The following is a 24,310-nucleotide window of genomic DNA, read 5'->3' on the forward strand; positions in this document are numbered from 1 at the left end:
GTAAATTTTACTGTAGAAATTATTGTTAAAAACAAGTCTAGGTCGGAACTGTTGCTATTACAAGTAATAATTGTTATTCTGATCTGGAATAAACTGATTGAAGCAAGATGCTTTTTGAGGCAAACAGTCACACAGTTCTGGTTTGTTCATCTGCAGCAGGAAGCAGTCTCCTGCCTAACTGAGAAAGCAGTAGATATTCTGATCCAGTTTGGCACCACATACCTATGCAATTCATGGTTCTCAAGTACAGAAACAGTGTGAATGCTGAGCATGACCTCAGTTTTGCACTGTCAAAAACTGAGCCCAGAATAGACATGCTTGTTGAAAACTTTAACCTCTCATTAGGACTGTGTGTATGTACTAGTTTTCTGAGCTACATCTGTGTGATGTGATCAATCAGTTTATTCCAGTTCAGAATAAAACATGTATTTTAACAGCAACATTTCCAACCTAGACTTTCTATCAACAATAATTTATACCTTAAGATGTACAGTTGGCCTGAATTTTTAAAATTATTTATTTATTTATTATTATACCTTTATTTCAACAAGGAACACAGACTGAGACCAAGGTCTCTTTTACAGCTGGGCCCTGCGTATACATGTTTACAGCTGGGCCCTGCGTATACAGTTTAGGTACAATGATTAAGAAACTAAACAAGGCAAACAAAACAATCACAGATAACACAAAAAAATACAGCAGCAGATTACATTTACACACAGGTTATTCCCCTAACAGCACAAGAACTTGCATTACCCGAAACAGTTACAAGCAACACAAAAATAAAAATCCTCCAATAAATATTTAAAATGGGCGACAGGGGGACAAGAGTCTCAAGTTTAAGGTTAGTCTGCAGGCTATTCCATAGGCAAGGAGCGTAACAGGAAAAGGCAGCCATACCCAACTCTGTACTGTTACTTAGGGTTGCACGATCAAAAAGCCTGTGTGTGTTCTGTTATACATCTGTGTGATGTAATCAATCCATTTATTCCGGTTCAGAATGAAATTATTTATTGTATTTTAACTGCAACAGTACCAACCTAGACAGATATGTAAGAGTGTTTTTAATAGAGAAAAACAAACAACATATATTTATGGGTATTTCTTTGTTATTTGTTTTTATTTATATTGCTTTTTATTAGGCATAAGGGCAATGAAATGTACCGATATTTACGTATAAGTTGCATATTTTCCTAAGCTTGGGTCCCAGGCTGAAGAAGTTTAAGAACTCCTGCTTTAATATATTGTAAATATTTTATTAACTCTATTTTTTTTAACTGCATTGTTGGTTAAGTGCTTGTAAGGAAGCATTTCACGGTAAGGTCTACACATGTTGTATCCGGCGCCTGTGATAAATACAATTTTATTTGACTTCAATGATTTTACTGAGTTGCAGTTCATATAAGGAAATGAGTCAATTGAAATAAATACATTTGGCCTTAATCTATGGATTTCACATGACTGGGCAGGGGCACAGCCATGGGTGGGCCTGGGAGGGCATAGGCCCAGCCACTTGGGAGCCAGGCCCAGCCACGTGGGATCCAGGCCCAGACAATCAGAATGACTTTTTCCCCACAAAAGGGCTTTATTACGGACAGAAATACTTCTCAGTTTCATCAGCTGTCCGGTTGGATGGTCTCAGACGATCCCGCAGGTGAAGAAGCCAGATGTGGAGGTCCTGGGCTGGCGTGGTTACATGTGGTCTGCGGTTGTGAGGCCGGTTGGACGTACTGTCAAATTCTCTCAAACGACATTGGAGGCGGCTTATGGTAAAGAAATTAACATTCAATTCACTGGCAACAGCTCTGGTGGATATTCCTGCAGTCAGCATGCCAATTGCACACTGCCTCAAAACTTGTGATATGTGTGGCATTGTGTTGTGACAAAACTGCACATTTTAGAGTGGCCTTTTAATGTCCAAAGTACAAGGTGATATGGCACACCTGTCAGTTGGATGGATGTCTGTGATCTTTTGTTTCAGCTAATGAAAAATGGGACCAACACTCTACATGTTTTTATACATTCTTTCATTGTACATGGCTCTGGGCTATTTTATCCATAAACTATCATCATTATGACAATAGAATGAGTCATTATAATTAGAATCATTCTATTTCTATGATTATTACATCATAATCATCATCTTTATGAGGGCAGATGTTGTTACATGATGAATGATGACATGTGCATTCTAGTGGATCAAGATTAGCCATCAGTCAACTTCAAATTCAAATGTAGCTGCAAGCTTCTGGGGTTCAAGCTTTGGTCACATAGTGCCACCATCAGGACAAATTGGAAACATTGCCAAATTCAATGAATACCAGCGTTGTATTATAATGTAATTTTGATTTGTGCAATTATTTTCAGAGCAAGAGCAGTAATAACTTTTTTTGCATGAGTGATCAATGGATTGATCAATCTATAAATTGTCATGGATCAAAGTCCATCTCGTTCATCAATGGCCCCTTCTATAGAGGAGCTCACTGAAGAAATGTCTCGAGTGGTTCAGGTCAGTGAACTCACTGGGATCTCCATGAGCCAGATCATGGCATCCAGAACCTCCTTGGGAATGCCAGTGACTTCTGTTTCCCAACTCCTTGCATCCGTGACATCCTTGCATTCACCAATGCCACCTCTTCCTAAAGCTGCTTGGGGCTCCAAGGAACATGACTCTAATGAGATAAGCATTATTAGCCATTTGTCCTCACATTGTGTGGATAAGTCATGGCCTTTTGCAATCTACCCACGCTGTGAGGAACTAATCCAACAAGAAAGAATGCCTCCGCTGGAGAAGTATCCCTCTCCCACCGTGCCAAGGAAGAGATCAAAGAGCCGGGCAATGTCTTCCCTGTCACTGAGGTCAGGGTGCTCTGAACAGACCCTGACCAGTATCCATGAGGAAGATGAGACTAAGGTGGTCCACCTGATCAGCCAGGCTGTGCCTGAGGGGACCCCAATGGAAATAATGGCTGAGGTGGGAAAAGTGGCAAGTAAAGACTCCTCCAATAAGAAGGCCTCCTTCTGGAGGAGACTGAGATGTCTTTGTTGCCTGGGGAAGAAGGAGGCTGCTACTACAAAGAAGACTAAGGTGGAGGTGCATGAGTAGGTAAAATGGTCACGCCGCACAATCAAAGTCACAAATGGTAAATTTTTTCTTAATTCTCTCTGCTAAAAAATTATCTTCTTCTGTTCCCTTTACAGGAGGATGCTGAGGTGACCCGGGATGCTGTTTTCCCTACTGAGATGTCCTTAAAATGCCCAGGAAATGATTGATGTCCTAAACCTGAATATTTTAATAAAATCTGAATATTTTAGATGTCAGCCTCTGTGTGACACCTTCTCCCGCTCTCACTCTCTGGCGCCAGCTGTCACCATCATTACGTGCAGCCGTGCAATATTGGACTCACCTGGAATCCATTACTCTGTAGATTGCCCTTCTATCTATGTCTGTTCCTCAGTTGGTTCCCTGTGTCAGCATTATTGTTGTTATGTTCCCCTGTCCAGATGCTGTTTTTGTTTTAATGTCCGTTTTACAGTAAATGTTCACTCTCTGTACTTGCTTCTCGTTTCCAGTGTCGATCCTTATAGAATGCTCACACCACTAAAGGAAGCATCAGGGAGTTTTCGTTATAGTTGGTGACGTCGGGTCTGGGTGCCATTGCCGATTGTACCGGGGGTGCCTCAGGTAGCTTGTCGGGCTTCCATGCCTTAGCTGGGTCGAGTGGTCTTTTTGCCTCGGTTGGCTCAGCCGGCGCCCACCCCACATCATGCTTCAGCCGGCTCGCCAGGCGCCCACGCCTCAGCCGTCTTGCCAGGCGCCCACGCCTCAGCCATCTCGCCAGGCGCCCACGCCTCAGCCGGTCCGCCAGGCTCCAACGCCTCAGCCGTCTCGCCAGGCTCCAACGCCTCAGCCGGCTCGCCAGGCTCCAACGCCTCAGCCGGCTCGCCAGGCTCCAACGCCTCAGCCGGCTCGCCAGGCTCCAACGCCTCAGCCGGCTCGCCAGGCGCTCACGCCTCAGCCGGCTCGCCAGGCGCTCACGCCTCAACCGGCTCGCCAGGCGCTCACGCCTCAACCGGCTCGCCAGGCGCCCACGCCTCAGCCGGCTCGCCAGGCGCCCACGCCTCAGCCGGCTCGCCAGGCGCCCACGCCTCAGCCGGCTCGCCAGGCTCCAACGCCTCAGCCGGCTTGCCAGGCTCCAACGCCTCAGCCGGCTCGCCAGGCTCCAACGCCTCAGCCGGCTTGCCATACTATATCTGTCGGTTCCTCAGTTTGTTCCCTGTGTCAGCATTATTGTTGTTATGTCGTTTTGTTTCCCCTGTCCAGATGTCTGTTTTCCAGTAAATGTTCACGCCCTGTACTTGCTTCTCGTCTCCAGCATCTCTTTCACATGTATGATACGTTTAGGGGGATACCTAGTCAGTTGTACAACTGAATGCATGTAACCTAACCCCACAATCTGAGAGGTGCGGGGGGCTTCCTTAATCTAGACCCCTACAAATCAGCTGGGCTAGACAACCTGGACCCTCTCTTTCTAAAATGATCTGCCGTAATTGTTGCAACACCTATTACTAGTCTGTTCAACCTCTCTTTTGTATCGTCTGAGATCCCCATAGATTGGAAAGCTGCCGCGGTCATCCCCCTCTTCAACGGGGGAGACACTCTAGACCCAAACTGTTACAGACCTATATGTCTTCTACCCGCCTTTCTAAGGTCTTTGAAAGCCAATTTAACAAACAGATCACCGACCATTTCGAATCCCGCGTACCTTCTCCACTTTGCAATCTGGTTTCCGAGCTGGTCATGGGTGCACCTCAGCCACGCTCAAGGTCCTAAACGATATCATAACCACCATCGATAAAAGACAATACTGTGCAGTCGTAATTCATCGACCTGGCCAAGGCTTTCGACTCTATCAATCACCACATTTTTATCGGCAGACTCAACAGCCTTGGCTTCCCAAATGACTGCCTCACCTGGTTTACCAACTACTTCTCATATAGAGTTTAGTGTGTCAAATCGGAGGGCCTGTTGTCCGGACCACTGGCAGCCTCTATGGGGGTGCCTCAGGGTTCAATTCTCGGGCCGACTCTTTTCTCTTGATTTTTTATTTTTTTTTATACATCAATGATGTCGCTCTTGCTGTTGGTGATTCTCTGATCTTTAATTGCACTGACGCTATTTTACGTTTCCTAATATCATTATGCAAATATTTAATAAAAAATGTCACTCATTCCGTGGTCGATATGAAACACAACAGCCATTTGTATTTAAACAATTCGCTAGTCCTGCCATGCATTTTTTTCCCTTCAGCCTACGTCATTTCCGATTAAAAGCTCTACTTCCGAAAGGGCGCAGGTTTTTCTGTCTCTTTCTTTTCCTTTAGAACGCCATCATGGGTCGCATGCACGCTCCTGGGTAAGCATGCACTTAATTCAGAAACAATTAGCATATTGGCTTTTGTTCTCTGTAGCTGGAACTTTTTATTCGTTTTACGGTTTCTCATCAACCCCAACAGATGTTTTGTCTACACATTTGTACAAATATTTAAACAATAATTATTGCTAGCTAGCTGGCTAACAACTAGCGTTCTACCGACACAGTGCCATGATGGCCGCGCACGCAGTCCTACCAAGTTAGCAGATGGTTTACAGTCATTAGAATAATTATATAGGTGTTTAGTTATATATGCGTTGATATTAGAATGGAAACAAATAACCCGCTCGATGAAACCGTCGCCCTAAACCACATGACAATGTTTGCCCATTCTAATGATAACGTTAACGTAATGTAGACCAGTTTAGCCATAGTTTCTACCCAACACTAGCAAGGTAACTAGCTAGTTGCACAGTACCGCACTAGCCAACTAGGTATCTAGTTAGTACTTATACAGTACTGCACTACCCAAATAACTAGCTAGTTGAAATGCATCATTTCTAGTCCAAGCGTGGCTTTAACAGCCCTTGGCTGTTTGTCATCATAATGTAGTTACTGTAGCTACCGACTTACAGCGACTTTCTGTTTCAGCAAGGGCCTGTCCCAGTCTGCACTTCCCTACAGACGCAGTGTGCCCACCGTAAGCATCAAGTTGTTCATAACGTTCCAATGTCATAACTTTTGGATGGTTAACTGGCGTTTAGTTTGTATGATGTGTTTGAATCTGGCTAACCTGGTGATGTGACCACATGGTTTGCCAATATATCAACATTGAGGCAACTAGGACTGGAATGTGCATGTCATATTGCAGTCTAGCTAAATATCGAACAAAGGATCGATACTGTGAATAAAAGTTTTTAAATGAACAAAGGGGAAATCGGTCTCTCAAACTCTGAAATGTTCTACAGTGGCTGAAGGTAACATCTGATGATGTCAAAGAGCAGATCTTCAAGCTTGCCAAGAAGGGTCTTTCTCCCTCCCAGATCGGTAAGGACCTTGTTAATTTGAATACTGTCCAGCCCTTTCCATAAGGTTCTCTTCTCAGTTCATCTGGTGGCAATGATTTATGCACCTTAACCCAACGGCCATATCAAATGAATAGTATGATCTTGTCAGGTGTGCTAAAATCAATGCGTTCCTTGTCGCCTTTCTCTGAAGCTGCTGTGCCGTTGAAAGTGAATTCAAGGTTCAACATTATCAATCCAGATTTAGCCAGTGTTGTCCTAGGCATATACTCACATTTAATCTTTCTCGCCATACTGATACTATTCTCTCCACAGGTGTGATCCTTAGGGACTCGCATGGTGTTGCCCAGGTGCGCTTTGTCACTGGAAACAAGATCCTGAGGATCCTCAAGTCCAAGGGCCTGGCCCCTGACCTGCCCGAGGATCTTTACCACCTCATCAAGAAGGCTGTTGCTATAAGGAAGCATCTGGAGAGGAACCGAAAGGTAACAGGGCCTTTAAATGTTTGTCTCGGGTTAACTTCCAGGGAGGACGGAGACTGTTAACCTCTAGTGACACCCCAGCCCGTGAACGGGGCCGTAGTCATCATCTGACACTAATTAGCATAACGCAACATACATAAATATTCCTAGGAAATATATTGAGACACCGCTTAGCCTATTGTTAATCACCTGGTCGTCTCAGATTTTCAAAATATGCTTTACAGCCAAAGCTAGACAAGCATTTGTAAGTTTATCGATAGCCTAGCATAGCATTTTGTCCAGCTAGCAGCAGGTAACTTGGTCACGGAAATCAGAAAAGCAATCAAATTAAATCGTTTACCTTTGATGAGCTTCGGATGTTTTCACTCACGAGACTCCCAGTTAGATAGCAAATGTTCCTTTTTTCCCAAAATATTATTTTTGTAGGCGAAATAGCTCCGTTTGTCCTTCACGTTTGGCTGAGAAATCGCCCGGAAATTGCAGTCATGAAAACGGCTACAAATATTCAAAATTAGCTCCATAATATCGACAGAAACATGGCAAACGTAGTTTATAATGAATCCTCACGGTGTTTTTCAAATATCTATTCGATAATATATTAACCGGGAATGGTGGCTTCTTAGTAGGAGAGAGAGAAATAAGGCCCGCATTTGTCCTTTACGCACCAAACACTATGAGAGACTTCAGCAGATCACTGATGCAATGTTGACGTTCAGGCTCATTTTTCAAAATAAATGCTTGAAACTATGTATTGTGACACTAGACACATTAGGGTAGCCGTAGAAAAAGTAATCTGGTTGATAGCCCATTCACTGCTCTATAGGGATGCATAGGAACGCAGAGCCTTCTAAATAAGTCCCTTGTTTGTATTTTTCTCAGGCTTTTGCCTGCAACATCAGTTCTGTTATACTCAGACAGTATTTTTACAGTTTTGGAAACTTTAGAGTTTTCTATCCTAGGCTGTCAATTATATGCGTATTCTAGCATCTTGTCCTGACAAAATATCCTGTTTACTACGGGAACGTTATTTTTCCAAAAATGAAAATACTGCCCCCTAGTCACAAGGTTAAACCACCAGGATTCTCAAGCAAAACTAGCTGTTTGAAAATCCAACTAAATTACAGCCCCGATGTAAAAATGAGTTGACTGATGCTCAATGTGGACATCCGGTAAGGTTGCTCTTGCATTGCTCTGTCCAAGTGGCTTATAGGAGCGCAGCACTGTACAGTGCCATGATGTACAGTCCCATCCCACAACATTGACAGCAAGCCTGTTCCCAGCCTTTGGGCTGGTAGGGACGGCATCCTGCATATTCCTATCTTCCCAGAGCCTATGGGCCATGACTGGGGAGGCAAATCATGTAGTGCATAATTTAACTCGGTTGTAATACCCGCCTTTGCCATTGACTGTCTTGATTTTTTTGACTGTGGAATGGCTTTTTAACTAAACATTTTTCTTGCAGGACAAGGATGCCAAGTTCCGTCTGATTCTCACTGAAAGTAGAATCCACAGATTGGCACGTTACTACAAGACGAAGAGAGTTCTTGCTCCCAACTGGAAGTAGTATGTATTAACTCTTCGCTGCTTTATTGGCCTTAGGGAGATTAAGCCAGCATGAAGGCTTAGTACCAACTCTATTAATATTTTCAGTTTTTGTTCAGTAAATGGCACATTTCATTGTCCTGTTCTTCCCTTGTAAGAGCTGAGATATTTCTTATGTGCTAGATAAAACCTTGGAGGTAAATTAGCAGAATGGCTGTTCTGTGCCAACCTGCCAGTCCCCTTCATACATCTCCCTGACCCTGTTACCAACTGCCAGAGGCATTATTCTAACTGGTTAATTATCAGTCTCCCGCAGGCTGAAAATGTATACTAACAAATGTACACGTATTGACTTTTGACCTGATTATCAACCATACGACTACTTGTATTATTAGTCAGAGTGGGTGATCAACTTTGGTTGATTACACAGCTTTCCTGTACTAATCACTTTTCCCCCTTAATTCACAGCGAATCCTCTACTGCTTCTGCTCTGGTGGCATAAGGAGTCTTTCTCACAAATAAATATCAATTTGGAAAGGTCTTGTCTGCTGTGTTTTTGTTTCAGTGTAGGGGGTCTAAAGGTTGGCTGAAGTACACATGATGGTACTTACACTGAAAAATATAAATGCAACATTTAAAGTGTTGGTCCCATGTTTCATGAGTTGAAATATTTAAAAAATCCCAGAAATGTTCCATATGCATGAAATGTTTATCTTAAGTTTGGATTCATCCCTGTTAGTGAGCATTTCTGCTTTGCCATGATAATCCATCCACCTAACAGGTGTGGCCAATCAAGAAGCTGATGACCGCATGATCATTAAACGGGTGCTTCTTGTTCTGGGGACAATGAAAGGCCACTATGTGCAGTTGTCACAACACAATGTCACATGTTGCAATTTGAGGGAGTGTAGAATTGACATGCTTACTGCAGGGTTGTCCATCAAATCAAGGTTTATTTGTCACTTGCGCCCAATACTACAGATCTTACAGTGAAATGTTTACTTACAGGCTCTAACCAATAGTACAAAAAAGGTATTAGGTGAACAATGGGAAAGTAAAGACTAAAAAGACAGTGAAATAAGAGTGGGGCTTATATACAGACACCAGTTAGGCTGATTGAGGTATGTAGATATGGTTAAAGTGACTGCATATATATGGCAGTAGCGTCAGGATGTGGCGGGAAACAATGCAGATAACCCGGTGAGCCAATGTGTGGGAGCACTGGTTGGTTGGGACAATTGAGGGAGTATGTACATGACTATAGTTAGTGACTATGCATATATGATAAACCGAGTAGCAATAGCGTAAAAGAGGTTGGGGCGGGGGCACACAATGCAAATAGTCCGGGTAGCCATTTGGTTACCTGTTCAGGAGTCTTAACGCTTGGGGTGTGTTAATATCTTTACCATAAGCTGCCTCCAATGTTTAAAAGAGTTTTGCAGTACAGTCAACTGGCCTCGCAATCTCAGGCCATGTGTAACCACGCCAGCCCAAGACCACATCTGGCTGCTTCACTTGCAGGATTGTTTTAGGAGTATTTCTGTCAGCAATAAAGCGCTTTCGCGGGAAGAAACTAATTCTCATTGGCTAGGCTCCCAAATGGGTGGGCCCTATGCTATTCCCCTACCTGGTCATGTGAAATCCATAGTTAGAGCCTACTCTGTTAGGTCTTTGAAATTGTAGCATTTGTATTTTTGTTCAGTGTATTTTGAAAATGCCTTCTTGCTAATGATTGCTAACCAATTGTATTGAAGGTTTTTTTCAAAGTAATTTCTATTATACAAACACTTAAGTGTCCAAATGAGCTTCAATGCCATACTACACTCATTCCGTGGCCTCCTTCTCTTAAATGCTAGTAAAACAAAATGCATGCTCTTTAATCAATCACTGCCCCCACCCGACGAGCATCACTACTCTGGACGGTTCTGATTTATATGTGGACAACTATAAATACATAGGTGTCTGGATAGACTGTAAACTCTCCATCCAGACTCACATTAAGCATCTCCAATCCAAACTTACATCTAGAATCGGCTTCCTATTTCGCAACAAAGCATCCTTCGCTCATGCTGCCAAACATACCCTCATAAAACTGACTATCCTACCGATCCTTGACTTCGGTGATATAATTTACAAAATAGCCTCCAACAATCTACTCAGCAAATTGGATGTAGTCTATCACAGTGCCATCTGTTTTGTTACCAAAGCCCCATATACTACCCACCACTGTGATCTGTATGCTCTCGTTGGCTGGCTAAATATTCCTCGCCAAACCCACTGGCTCCATGTCATCTATAAGTCTTTGCTCGGTAAAGCCCCGCCTTATTTCAGCTCACTGGTCACCATCGTAGCACATGCTCCAGCAGGTATATTTCACTGGTCATCCCCAAAGCCAACACCTGATTTGGCCGCCTTTCCTTCCAGTTCTCTGCTGCCAATGACTGGAAGGAATGGCAAAAGTCATTGACATTGGGGACTTATATCTCCCTCTCTAACTTTTAAGCGTCAGCTGTCAGAGTAATTTACCGATCGCTGCAGCTGTACACAGCCCATCTGTAAATAGCCCATCCAACCAAAAACCTACCCCATGACCATTTTTGTTTTTCTGCTCTTTTGCACACCAGTATTTCTACTTGCACATCCTCATCCGTATATGTCACTCCAGTGTAAATTGCTAAATTGTAATTACTTCGCCACTATTGGCCTATTTATTGCCTTACCTCCTTACTTCATTTGCAGACACTGTATACAGATTTTCTATTGTGTTGTTGACTGTACGTTTTGTTTATCCCATGTGTAACTCTGTGTTGTTTTTGTCTCACTGCTTTGCTTTATCTTGGCCAGGTCGCAGTTGTAAATGACAACATGTTCTCAACTGGCCTACCTGGTTAAATAAAGGTGAAATAAAAAATTATGTGTAGATTCATTGTTACCTTGTTAAATGTGTTTTTTAAATAATTGGATGGAGAGGCTCTGGTTCCTAGGCAACCTGGTGTAGAAACTGCTGTGCTCTCCATGCTTCCTCCCAGCTCTGACTCGCAGCAGGGGAAAGAAAGGTGGAGACATGATATAACAGACTGGGCCTCCACATGCAATCAATGAAAACCCTTTGTTCTGTGGCATTTACAGGCTAAATTACTGTATTGATGCCTTAATGATGGAAAAATACTTCTGTAGTGAAGTGATCAGTCGTAATGCACCATTTTACCACAAGAGAGCAGCATTTAACTGTTAAATTACACTGACTGAACTACAGTTATGCCCTTAAAGGCTAAATGCCTGAAGTTACTCATTTTGGTGCTACATGTTTGTGAAGCAGTTGAATTCAGCAGACATGTTTTTGCATGTGCAACTGGTACATTTATCATGGGATGGTGGTTCTGATATTAAGTAAAAGTGGCTGACACCACAGCCCACAAAGACTACTCTTAACTAGCGGTCATGTAAACCTACAATCCTTAAGACTGACAGGAAGCTGCATTCTGATTAATGGAGCCTAATCTCTCACCCAGCAGTCCTGCTCACTTGGCCCCTCTGGGGAGACCGAGTGCAGGACCTGGAAGCTGTACTTACTCTCCATCCAGATGGAACCATACACCTGCCAGAAGATGATTCACTTCAACATCACCTTCAACTTTTGTTCTATGTCATGAGTTGCCCCACCTTAGGTAGTATTTATATGATTAGACTATTCTCTGCTTATGTGACTTCAAAAGATATTCATCTTTAATTCATCATTAATCATTGGAAATATTTGATAGCCTCTGGTTTAGATGTCTTTACATTTTGGCCATCAGTAATCAAAGAAAACATTATTGTCTAAGATCATATTACCAATATGGTTCCTAAAGTTTCTTGAAGGCAGGAGCCTATAAATAGAAGCATTATTAAGGGGTGAGCTGTTCTGTGATCTTTTTTTCTGGAGATTTAACATATATTACTTAGGCTAGCTTTATTCTTCTAAAAGAATAACAGGTAATGAAGATGTCACACTTATTGATTTTATATCAGTATATCTTGATGTATCACTATCTGTGTTGGACAGGGGCATGGTTTTAGTGCCTGAGGAGTGAAATGCCATCTTGGTGTGATATATCAGATTGCCTGTAAGATCTTTATTGCATTTGCTGCAGAGCCCCTTCAGCTAGCACTGATTCAGCCGGAGCTGCTGCCTCCTAGGAGAGGACGATAACATTGAGTCACCTTGCTGCATTGTGAGCCTCTGGCAGTGGAGAGGCGGGAATCAGCAGCAGCGCCTATACTGCAGAGCTGCGCAGGACTGTGCAATCACTACTGTGTGTGTGTGTGAAAGGGAGATAGAGAGAGAATAGTGGAGAAAGGTTGACTGGGGACTGCAGTGTTATGTCCCCCTCTGCCCCAGGGTTCATGGTTTGGAGAATTTTTCTCTTTCTGAAATGCTTTTGGTAAATGCACACCACCCCAGTGTAGACGACTTAGTGCAGTGCAGCGACTGATCCCAGTTAAAATTGTCATGTTCCCCCCCCCCCAGACTGCTACTAGCTGATACAGTTTTTCAGAGTTTGTGGTGTGTCTCCAGGACTGAGTTGCTGCAGAGGGATTCAGTGGAATGAGAAAGGCAGCGCGTCAGGAGAGTTGTCCATAGACTCTATAACTGTGATCCCATGGGATCAGCGAGCTGTCAACCTCTCAGTGCTGGGCCTCTCCCTCAGCAGCCTTGCTCTGAATGCCTAATGCAGCTTTCATGTGCTAGAGGGATGTAGGAAACACAGAAATATCCAACTTGCTAACTGGTTGTAGTTATACACATGCCACATTCAACCACTTAGCAAGTCGGACATTTCAGAGTTTCCTAGTTCCGACTAGCATGTGAACACGGTATAACATCACCACTCTGAGAGTTCCTGTCACTCATCTGCAGCAAGAAGTTATTCTTTATGTTCCATTGACATTTACAAAAGTTATTTTCAAAAGCTTATTTGTGTGTGTTATACTGATACAATAAAATAAACAATAGCATGATATTTGGCTCACCTAACTTCCCCTATTGTTTGCAGAGTCATCAAAGACAGATCCCCACGACCCCAATATGCCAGCCTCCATAATTTTCTTCTGGCTTAGTTTTTTCTTTATTTTCTTTAATTTAAAATGTATTTAACAAGGCAAGTCAGTTAAGAACAAATTCTTATTTACAATGACGGCCTGGCAAAAGGCCTCCTGCGGGGATGGGGGCTGAGATTAAAAATAAAAATATAGGACAAAACACACATCACAACAAGAGAGACACCACAACACTACATAAAGAGAGACCTAAGACAAAAACATAGCATGGCAGCAACACCACATGACAACATGGTAGCAACACAACATGGCAGCAGCACAACATGGTAGAAGCACTAAACATGGTACAAACATGCATGGGCACAGACAACAGCACAAAGGCAAGAAGGCAGAGACAACAATATATCACACAAAGCAGTGATCATCAAGCAGGTTTTCAAAAATAGCTTGTTTGATGTATAATATCTGTCGTCAAATGGGTGTTTGATTTCACACCATCATTCCAGAGGAACAGTACATCAAACCAATGGGGGACAGGCCAGCAAAGCCTCCTCCATAGGGATTCAGTATCAAATATTTATATTGTAGTGGGGTGTTTGATGCTTTCTGCTCCCTGGGAGTGTACTCTGGGTTGTTTTAGTCCAGGAAGGAAGGAGATTGATAACCTTTACCTAACAGGAAGCCCACGAGGATATGGAGAGTTATTTCTCTTCTTTTAGTCCTTTTAAAAATGTATTGGACCAAAAGACTATGTTCAGTAAGAACGTTTTTAGAAAAAACACTGCATTGGTATAAAAGGCCTGATGGCAGTACTAAATCTATTGAGATGTAATCCACTCATTCTGAATCATTAGGAATACGTGAATTCAAATGGCTATAGTAAAAATAAAGGTTGTCATAAAGACATTGGAGAGAGGCCAGACATTATATGTTGTCTTCCTTTTTTGATGTCCAGTGATACAGCTCTTTTCCCTCTTTACTTATGGAGATGTAGCCTGCTGTGTACTCTGTACTGTGACTTTGAGCTTTGCCTCACACACCTCAAGTTAAATTTATGGGCAGCATCAGGAAATTGGGCAGGTCCGTTTGATGCAGCGTAAGCATTATTGTAATGTGTCATGGTTGGGAAAGCTCTCTGTCCTTAAGGCCTTCAGCTGCAGTGAGAGAGATGACGCTGACAGATCCACAGATAAACCAGCTTTGTGTGTACATGCCACACACACTGGCATACACATTGTCACACACACACAGAGAGAGTCGGATTGTAGATTCATCATTCATTCACTTATTGCCATTTAACATATTGTGAGCCATAGCACACAATAAAGCTGGCAATTTATAGATTTTCTCTGATGACAACAATGGCGTCCTGAGCAGTTGCTTCTTCTTTTTATGTGAACTTGCCCTGCTCTTGAGAGAGGTCCTGCCATGTCAGTGTATTTTTGTTACTGGGAAGTCTCTCACTCAGAGAAACCTGATAGCTGCTGGATCTGGGGTGTGAGGACAATGTAAGGCATGGGATAATAGTCCCATTACAGCACAGCCAGCTGGCATATTTTAAGATATTTCTGTCAGTATCCAATTTTGAATTTTCAGGCAATATTAACCATTAAAGAAATACAGAGTTACATAGCCTATACAGATGTAGATATAATTTGATCACTCTTTTGTTGTTCAGAATTTTTCTGTAACCTCTTTCAACATCTATCCAACATATAGCCCAAAACCATCCAACATCATAGCCCAAAACCATGACATATGTATGAAATCCTCAAGATGTTTCCAAAGCTAGGGGAAGTAGGTGTGCTGAGGATGCTGCAGCACCCCCTGAAAAATAAAAAAAATGCAATTTTCAATGAAATAAAAAAATGAGCGGAGAATTTTTTTTGCCGCTGATCTTACCGCGAGCTTCCTGTTTGAAAGTTGTTCTGACCCCTCTAAGATGTCACATCACTTAAGTCATGTGATACTGATCATGTGATTTCTCTGTAGGGTTGCACATTTTTTGGAATATTCACAGGTGGAAACTTTACGTGGGAATTAACGAGAATATATGGGAATTAACAGGAATATATGGGTATTAACGGAAATATATGCAAATTAATATTAATACCATTTAAATGTAGATGTTTTTTGAACTGGTGCAACCAATTACCTTCAGAAGTCACATAAGCCCTGGGCTTTACGGAAGAGTGGCCAGAAAAAAATAAGCAAACGTGTGGTGTTCACCAAAAGGCATGTGGGAGACTCCCCAAACATATGGATGAAGGTACTCTGGTCAGATGAGACTAAAATGGAGCTTTTTGGCCATCAAGGAAAACGCTATGTCTGGTGCAAACCAACACCTCTCATCACCCCGAGAACACCATCTCCACAGTGAAGCATGGTGGTGGCAGCATCATGCTGTGGGGATGTTTTTCATCGGAAGGGATTGGGAAACTGGTCAGAATTGAAGGAATGATGGACGGAGCTAAATACATGGAAATTCTCGAAGGAAAACTGTTTTATTCTTCCAGAGATTTGAGACTGGGGCGGAGGTTCATCTTCCGGCAGGACAATGACCCTAAGCTTACTGCCAAGGCAACAGTCGAGTGGTTTAAGGGGAAACATTTAAATGTCTTGGAATGGCCTAGTCAAAGCCCAGACCTCAATCCAATTGAGAATATGTGGTATGATTTAAAGATTTCTGTACACAAGCAGGAACCCATCCAACTTGAAGGAGCTGGAGCAGTTTTTACTTGAAGAATGGGCAAAAATCCCAGTGGCTAGATGTGCCAAGCTTATAGAGACATACCCCATGAGACTTGCAGCTGTAATTGCTGCAAAAGGTGGCTCTACAAAGTATTGACTTTTTTTTGGATGTGGGGGGGGGGGTGAATAGTTATGCACGCTCAAGTTTTTTTCCCTCTTATTACTTGTTTGTTTCACAATAAAAAATGTTTTGCATTTTCAAAGTGGTAGGCATGTTGTGCAATTCAAATGATACAACCCCCTCAAAATACATTTTAATTCCAGGTTGTAAGGCAACAAAATAGGAAAAATGCCAAGGGGGGTGAATACTTTTGCAAGCCACTGCAGATTGCTGCTACAACTTGATGACCCTTCACATACCTAACCATTTCCTTGGCTCTCTTGTAGAGTGTATCCATTGTTTTCAGTGCCATGATGTCCTTAAGAAGCAGATTCAATGCATGTGCAGCACAGCCAATGGGTATGATGTGATTGCATTGTCTGTCACCAGTGCAAATACCTTCTTTGGTCCAAGGTCATTGATGACTGCCTTCAGCTCATCTACAATGTAGAGACCGGTGTATCTGTTGTCCCTTGTGTCTGTGCTCTTGTAGAATACTGTTTGAGGGGTGAAGATGATATAGTTAATTATTCTTTGCCGACGAACATTCGACCACCCATCAAAGACGATTACAATACAGTCCTTCTAGGCAGAGTTCCTCTGTCCAGTGTGTGTTCTTTTGCCCATCAATCTTTTTGTTTCGCATGGAATAGCCTTCATTTCTCAGAACAAGAATAGACTGACGAGTTTCAGAAAGTTATTTGTTTCTGGCCATTTTGAGCCTGTAATCAAACCCACAAATGCTGATGCTCTAGAAACTCAACTAGAAGGCCAGTTTTATTGCTTCTTTAATCAGGACAACAGTTTTCAGCTGTGCTAACATAATTGCAAAAGGGTTTTCTAATGATCAATTAGCCTTTTAAAATGATAAACTTGGATTTGCTTACACAACATGCCATTGGAACACCGGAGTGATGGTTTCTGCTAATGGGCCTCTGTACGCCTATGTAGATATTCCATTTAAAAATAATATATGCCGTTTCCAGCTACAATATTAATTTACAATATTAACAATGTCTACACTGTATTTTTTTGTGATTTTCTTTCAAAAACAAGGACATTTCTAAGTGACCCCAAACTTTTGAACGGTAGCGCATGTCGCATTCACGTGCTAGTTGTAACTAGGAAACTCGGAAATGTACTACTTGCTAACTGGTTGAAAGCGGCACGCAGAAGCATCATGCCCATCAGATTTGTCCTGTTGTTTCTCTGTAGTTGCCACCTGGCAATTTTATGAAGTTGGCTTTAGCTAGCCTAGATAGGTTCCCAATCTCCCAACCCTGTAACGAGCTACGAAGAAGCCATTTCAGGCTATCAAGTTAGAGATTGTCTAACTGTCTTAGCTGGCATGTCTGCTGGCAAGGTTGGTAGACTTTAGAAAAGCAAGCAATAACTGTTCTGAATAAGACTCACATTCCTTTCAATCTTTTACCCAAATTTTAGCGGAGATGCAAAGAAGCACGTTTCTTTTTTGTAATACAAGTCAGGAGGATACAGGCAGCTCAAGAGGTATGCATAGATATGAAGAAAATAGACATTTCTTTTACATAGAATTAAGTATGATGATTATGGCTCTAGAAGGAAAAGGCTGTTTCACGTGTTTGAAAAATGCAAAATTCTCCAACTAATGGTAGTGGGTGTCACGACTTCCGTTGAAGTTGGTCCCTCTCCTTGTTCGGGCAGCGTTCGGAGGTTGAAGTCACCGACTTCCTAGCCATTGCTGATCCTCTTTTCATTTGCCTTTGGATTTGTCTTGTCTTGTATCACACCTGGTTCCAATCCCATCAATTACATGTTGTGTATTTAACCCTCTGTACCCCCGTAAGTCTTGTCAACGATTGTTTGTTTGTAAGCTATGTGCAAGTTATGTTCTGGTGTGCGACGGGTTTTGTACCCACTTGTATTATTTTGTATATTTTGGTTTTCGGAGATTTTGAGCACTTATTTAACTGCTCCGTTTATACCAAGTTCGATCTCCTGCGCCTGACTTCCCTGCCACCAGCACGCACCCCTTACAGAATCACCGAACCGACTATGGAGTCAGCAGGAGCAGGTACCCCGGTTATAGGGGTGGAGGAGCGCGTCCGGGAGCACACAGCGATGCTTCACCATCTTGGCACCGCCATGGGCCGCGTTGTCCGGACTATGGACTGCTGGGAGAGACAGGGAGTTCTTCCAGTGCCCCCACCAGCACAACCAGGGTCTTCTCTGAGCGCCCCTTTTACACCTGGTTCCAGTGGGATTCGTCTCTCCCTGCCCCAGGAGTACGACGGAGAGGCTGCGAACTGCCAGGGGTTCCTGCTTCAACTGGAGCTATACCTGGCCACTGTCCACCCGGCTCCATCGGGCCGTGAGAGGGTGTCCGCCCTCGTCTCGTGCCTCACCGGGAAAGCCCTGGATTGGGCCAACGCCGTGTGGAGAGAGGGAGATGCGGCGTTGGAGCAGTTTGAGGAGTTCCCCGACGTGTCCGGGCAGTCTTTGACCACCCGCCCGAGGGTAGAGCGGCGGGTGAGCGCCTCTTCCATCTGAGGCAGGAGACGAGGTGCGCCCAGGAGTTCGCCCTGGAGTTTAGGATCCTGGCTGCCGGAGCAGGATGGAGCGACATCCGTCGGGAGTTGGCCTGCAGAGACACCACCCTCACGTTTGACCAGCTGGTGGACATGTCCATCCGGCTGGACAACCTGCTGGCTACCCGTGGACGTTCTGATCGGGGTCCGGTGGTTCCATCCTCTACCCATGGAGCTGGGAGGGCCGGTGCGCAGGGAGACCGGAGGGGGTTCCCGCTCGTGCACCATCTGTGGCCGCAGAGGTCACACTGCGAACTAGTCTTTTCCTTGTTGACTCTTCTGTATTTCCCGTGGTGCTGGGCCTACTATGGTTAGCTTGTCATAACCCCACTGTTTCTTGGCCACAGAGGGCTCTCACGGAGTGGTTGCGAGAGTGCTCAGGTAGGTGTTAAGGGGTTTCCGTTGGTGCTACTACGGTGGAGACTCCAGACCAGGTCTCCACCGTGCACATTCCCTCCAAAAAGAAGGCGACTCAATTACCACCTCATCGATGGGGCGATTGTGCGATAGATCTCCTGGTAGACGCTGCACTTCCCAGGAGTCACGTGTATCCCCTCTCACACAGGCGGAGACCGAGGCTATGGAAACATATGTCTCCGAATCCCTGCGTCAGGGGTACATTCGGTCCTCCACTACACATACTCCGTTACACGCACTGAGCATGTGTCCCTGGTGCGCAGAGTGCTTGGTCGCCTGTTGGAGAATGACCTGTACGTCAAGGCTGAGAAATGCCTGTTCTTCCAACAGTCCGTCTCCTTCCTAGGGTATCGCAGTCTCTATGGGGATGCCACAGGGTTCAATTCTTGGACCGACTCTCTTCTCTGTATACATCAATGATGTCGCTCTTGCTGCTGGTGAGTCTCTGATCCACCTCTACGCAGACGACTCCATTCTGTATACTTCTGGCCCTTCTTTGGACACTGTGTTAACAACCCTCCAGGCAAGCTTCAATGCCATACAACTCTCCTTCTGTGGCCTCCACTTGCTCTTAAATACAAGTAAAACTAAATGCATGCTCTTCAACCGATCGCTGCCTGCACCTGCCCGCCTGTCCAACATCACTACTCTGGACGGCTCTGATTTAGAATATGTGGACAACTACAAATACCTAGGTGTCTGGTTAGACTGTAAACTCTCCTTCCAGACCCACATCAAACATCTCCAATCCAAAGTTAAATCTAGAATTGGCTTCCTATTTCACAAACAAAGCATCCTTCACTCATGCTGCCAAACATACCCTTGTAAAACTGACCATCCTACCAATCCTCGACTTCGGCAATGTCATTTACAAAATAGCCTCCAATACCCTACTCGACAAATTGGATGCAGTCTATCACAGTGCCATCCGTTTTGTCACCAAAGCCCCATATACTACCCACCATTGCGACCTGTACGCTCTCGTTGGCTGGCCCTCGCTTAATACTCGTCGCCAAACCCACTGACTCCATGTCATCTACAAGACCCTGCTAGGTAAAGTCCCCCCTTATCTCAGCTCGCTGGTCACCATAGCATCACCCAGCTGTAGCACGCGCTCCAGCAGGTGTATCTCTCTGGTCACCCCCAAAACCAATTATTTCTTTGGCCGCCTCTCCTTCCAGTTCTCTGCTGCCAATGACTGAAACGAACTACAAAAATCTCTGAAACTGGAAACACTTATCTCCCTCACTAGTTTTAAGCACCAGCTGTCAGAGCAGCTCACAGATTACTGCACTTGTACATAGCCCACCTATAATTTTGCCCAAACAACTACCTTTTTCCCTACTGTATTTATTTTATTTTATTTATTTATTTGGCTCCTTTGCACCCCATTTTTTAAATTTCTACTTTGCACATTCTTCCACTGCAAATCTACCATTCCAGTGTTTTACTTGCTATATTGTATTTACTTTGCCACCATGGCCTTTTTTTGCCTTGACCTCCCTTATCTCACCTCATTTGCTCACATCGTATATAGACTTGTTTCTACTGTATTATTGACTATATGTTTGTTTTACTCCATGTGTAACTCTGTGTCGTTGTATGTGTCGAACTGCTTTGCTTTATCTTGGCCAGGTCGCAATTGTAAATGAGAACTTGTTCTCAACTTGCCTACCTGGTTAAATAAATGTGAAATAAAAATAAATACAAATTTCCACCTCAGGGGTGGAGATGGAGAGTGACCGAATTGCAGCCGTGCATAATTGGCCGACTCCCACCAAGGTAAAGGAGGTGCAGCGGTTCTTAGGGTTTGCCAACTACTACCGGAGGTTTATCCAGGGTTTTGGTCTGGTAGCGGCTCCCATTACCTCACTGCTGAAGGGGGCCCCGTGCGCTTGCAGTGGACAGCTGAGGCGGACAGGGCTTTTAGTCACCTGAGGGCTCTGTTTACCTCGGCTCCCGTGCTGGCCCATCCGGATCCCTCTTTGGCGTTCATAGTGGAGGTGGACGCGTCCGAGGCTGGGATAGGAGTTGTGCTCTCTCAGCGCTCGGGTACGCCACCGAAGCTCTGCCCCTGTGCCTTCTACTCGAAGAAGCTAAGCCCGGCGGAGTGAAGGTATGACGTGGGGGACCGGGAGTTGTTGGTTGTCGTCAAGGCTTTCAAGGTGTGGAGACATTGGCTTGAGGGGGCTAGACACCCTTTTCTCATCTAGACTGACCACCGCAATCTGGAGTACATCCGGGCGGCGAGGAGACTGAACTCTCGCCAGGCAAGATGGGCCATTTTTCACCCGTTTTGTGTTTACCCTTTCTTACAGACCAGGCTCCAGAAAGTGAAGGCAGGCGCATTGTCCCAGCTGCATGACACAGAGGAGCGGCCCACGGATCCCACTCCCATACTCCCCGCCTCCTGCCTGGTGGTGCCAATAGTGTAGGGGGTGGGACACGGACATTGAACAGGCGTTACGTGGAGAGCCAGCTCCCGTCCAGTGTCCCGCTGGGCGTCTGTACATCCCGTCTGCTGTTCATGACTGGTTGATCTTTTGGGCCCACACACCACCCTCCTCTGGTCATCCTGGGATCGGTCGGACAGTGCGCTGTTTGAGCGGGAGGTACTGGTGGCCTACCTTGGCTATGGACGTGAGTGTTTATGTTTCCTCCTGCACGGTGTGCACCCAGTGTAAGGCTCCTAGGCACCTGCCCAGAGGTAAGCTACACCCCTTACCTGTTCCACAGCGGCCTTGGTCGCACCTGTTGGTGGATTTTCTTACTGATCTTCCACTCTCACAGAGTAACACCGCGATCCTGGTCGTTGTGGATTGTTTCTCTAAGTCCTGTCATCTCCTCCCTCTGCCCAGTCTCCCTACAGCCCTACAGACTGCGGAGGCCTTGTTTACACACGTCTTCCGGCACTAAGGGGTGCCTGAGGATATAGTGTCTGATCGGGGTCCCCAGTTCATGTCTAGGGTCTGGAAAGGCGTTCATGGAACGTCTGGGGGTCTCGATCAGTCTTACTTCAGGTTTTCACCCCAGGAGTAATGGGCAGGTGGAGAGAGTTAACCAGGATGTGGGTAGGTTTCTGCGATCCTATTGCCAGGACCGGCCAGGGGAGTGGGCGGAGTTCGTACCCTGGGCCGAGATGGCACAGAACTCGCTTCGCCACTCCTCCACTAACATCTCTCCCATCCAGTGCATACTGGGTTGGGTTGGCACCCCCCTGGGTTGTGCCGTGGCGGAGATCTTTTGTGGGCTATACTCAGCCTTGTCTCAGGATGGTAAGTTGGTGGTTGAAGATATCCCTCTAGTGGTGTGGGGGCTGTGCTTTGGCAAAGTGGGTGGTGTTATATCCTTCCTGTTTGGCCCTGGCCCTGTATCATTGGATGGGGCCACAGTGTCTCTTGACCCCTCCTGTCTCAGCCTCCAGTATTTATGCTGCAGTAGTTGATGTGTCGGGGGGCTAGGGTCAGTTTGTTATATCTGGAGTACTTCTCCTGTCTTATCTGGTGTCCTGAGTGAATTTAAGTATGCTCTCTCGAATTCTCTCTTTCTCTCTTTTTTCTCTCTCTCAGAGGACCTGAGCCGTAGGACCATGCTTCAGGACAACCTGGCATGATGACTCCTTGCTGTCCCCAGTCCACCTGGCCGTGCTGCTGCTCCAGTTTCAACTGTTCTGCCTGCGGCTATGGAATCCTGACCTGTTCACCGGACGTGCTACCTGTCCCAGACCTATTATTTGACCATGCTGGTCATTTATGAACATTTGAGCATCTTGGCCATGTTCTGTTATAATCTCCACCCGGCACAGCCAGAAGAGGACTGGCCACCCCACATAGCCTGGTTCCTCTCTAGGTTTCTTCCTAGGTTTTGGCCTTTCTAGGGAGTTTTTCCTAGCCAACGTGCTTCAACACCTGCATTGCTTGCTGTTTGGGGTTTTAGGCTAGGTTTCGGTACAGCACTTTGAGATATCAGCTGATGTACGAAGGGCTATATATATACATTTGATTTGATTTGGGGTACCAGCCGGTTCATACGCCTTGGCATCAGGGTCAGACCGAGGTTCCTGCGGTGGACGACTGGTTCAGGCGCGCGGAGGAGACATGGGAAGCTGTCCGTGTCCACCTTCAGCAGGCCGTGACGCGCCAGAAGAGTAATGCAGATCGCCTCTGCAGTGAGACCCTGGTGTTCACACCGGGGGACTGGGTCTGGCTCTCGACCCGAAACCTGCCCCTCCGCCTGCCCTGCCGGAAGCTGGGTTCGCGGTTTGTGGGGCCATAAAGTCCTGAGGAGAGTGAACGAGGTATGTTATAGGTTACAGCTTCCCCCAATTACCGCATTAACCCCTCGTTCCATGTGTCTCTCCTCAGGCAGGTGGTGGCTGGTCCGCTATAGGAGTCTGAGGTGCGGGAGGTTCCTCCGTCCCCTCTGGACATTGAGGGGGCCCCGGTGTACTCCGTTCGCTCCATACTGGATTCAATGGCGAGGGGCCTTCAGTATCTCGTGGAGTGGGAGGGGTACGGCCCGGAGGAGAGGATCTGGGTTCCAGTCCAGGACGTGTTCAACCCATCTATGCTGCAGGAGTTCCACCGTGTTCGTCCGGATCGCCCTGCGCCTCGCCCTCCAGGTAGTTCCCGAGGTCGGTGTTGACATGCTGCTGGAGCCACGCGTCAGGGTGGGGTACTGTCATGACTTCCGCCGAAGTTGGTCCCTCTCCTTGTTCGGGCGGCGTTCGGTGGTCGAAGTCACCAACTTTCTAGACATCGCCGATCCTCTTTTAATTTTCCTTTGGTTTTGTCTTGTCTTGTATCACACCTGGTTCCAATCCCATCAATTACATGTTTTGTATTTAACCCTCTGTTCCCTCCTAATATCTTGTCGGTGATTGTTTGTTTGTAAGCTATGTGCAAGTTATGTTCTGGTGTGTGATGGGTTTTGTACCCACTTGTATGTATTATTTTGTATATTTTGTTTTTCTGAGTTTTTGAGCACTTATTAAACTGCTCCGTTTGTACCAA

At 45.1% G+C, this 24,310-nt stretch overlaps 1 protein-coding gene and 3 non-coding genes across 4 annotated transcripts; all 4 read left to right on the top strand.

Moving 5' to 3' along the window:
• Positions 1–5,316: 5,316 nt before the first annotated feature.
• Positions 5,317–8,960, top strand: LOC135550427 (small ribosomal subunit protein uS15-like). The gene is made up of 6 exons (XM_064981222.1): positions 5,317–5,416; positions 6,026–6,074; positions 6,343–6,421; positions 6,715–6,884; positions 8,344–8,444; positions 8,892–8,960. Exons 1-6 carry the CDS (start codon positions 5,394–5,396, stop codon positions 8,923–8,925), a joined length of 456 nt encoding a protein of 151 aa, XP_064837294.1. The 5' UTR covers positions 5,317–5,393; the 3' UTR covers positions 8,926–8,960.
• Positions 6,500–6,631, top strand: LOC135551707 (small nucleolar RNA SNORA68). The gene has a single exon (XR_010457356.1). It is a non-coding gene; the product is annotated as a small nucleolar RNA SNORA68 (small nucleolar RNA).
• Positions 8,035–8,254, top strand: LOC135551789 (small nucleolar RNA SNORA73 family). The gene has a single exon (XR_010457376.1). It is a non-coding gene; the product is annotated as a small nucleolar RNA SNORA73 family (small nucleolar RNA).
• Positions 8,547–8,675, top strand: LOC135551741 (small nucleolar RNA SNORA19). Its single transcript, XR_010457362.1, has one exon. It is a non-coding gene; the product is annotated as a small nucleolar RNA SNORA19 (small nucleolar RNA).
• Positions 8,961–24,310: the final 15,350 nt, after the last annotated feature.

Source organism: Oncorhynchus masou, chromosome 1 (assembly GCF_036934945.1).
Source record: "Oncorhynchus masou masou isolate Uvic2021 chromosome 1, UVic_Omas_1.1, whole genome shotgun sequence".
NCBI classification, from domain to species: Eukaryota; Metazoa; Chordata; class Actinopteri; order Salmoniformes; family Salmonidae; genus Oncorhynchus; species Oncorhynchus masou.

Excerpts from the sequence above, each read along its gene's own strand:
- LOC135550427 (XM_064981222.1), top strand. The coding sequence starts at position 5,394 with ATGGGTCGCATGCACGCTCCTGG. Across the intron at positions 6,422-6,714 it reads TCTTTCTCCCTCCCAGATCG|GTGTGATCCTTAGGGACTCG; the intron begins GTAAGGACCTTG and ends TTCTCTCCACAG. Across the intron at positions 8,445-8,891 it reads CTTGCTCCCAACTGGAAGTA|CGAATCCTCTACTGCTTCTG; the intron begins GTATGTATTAAC and ends CTTAATTCACAG.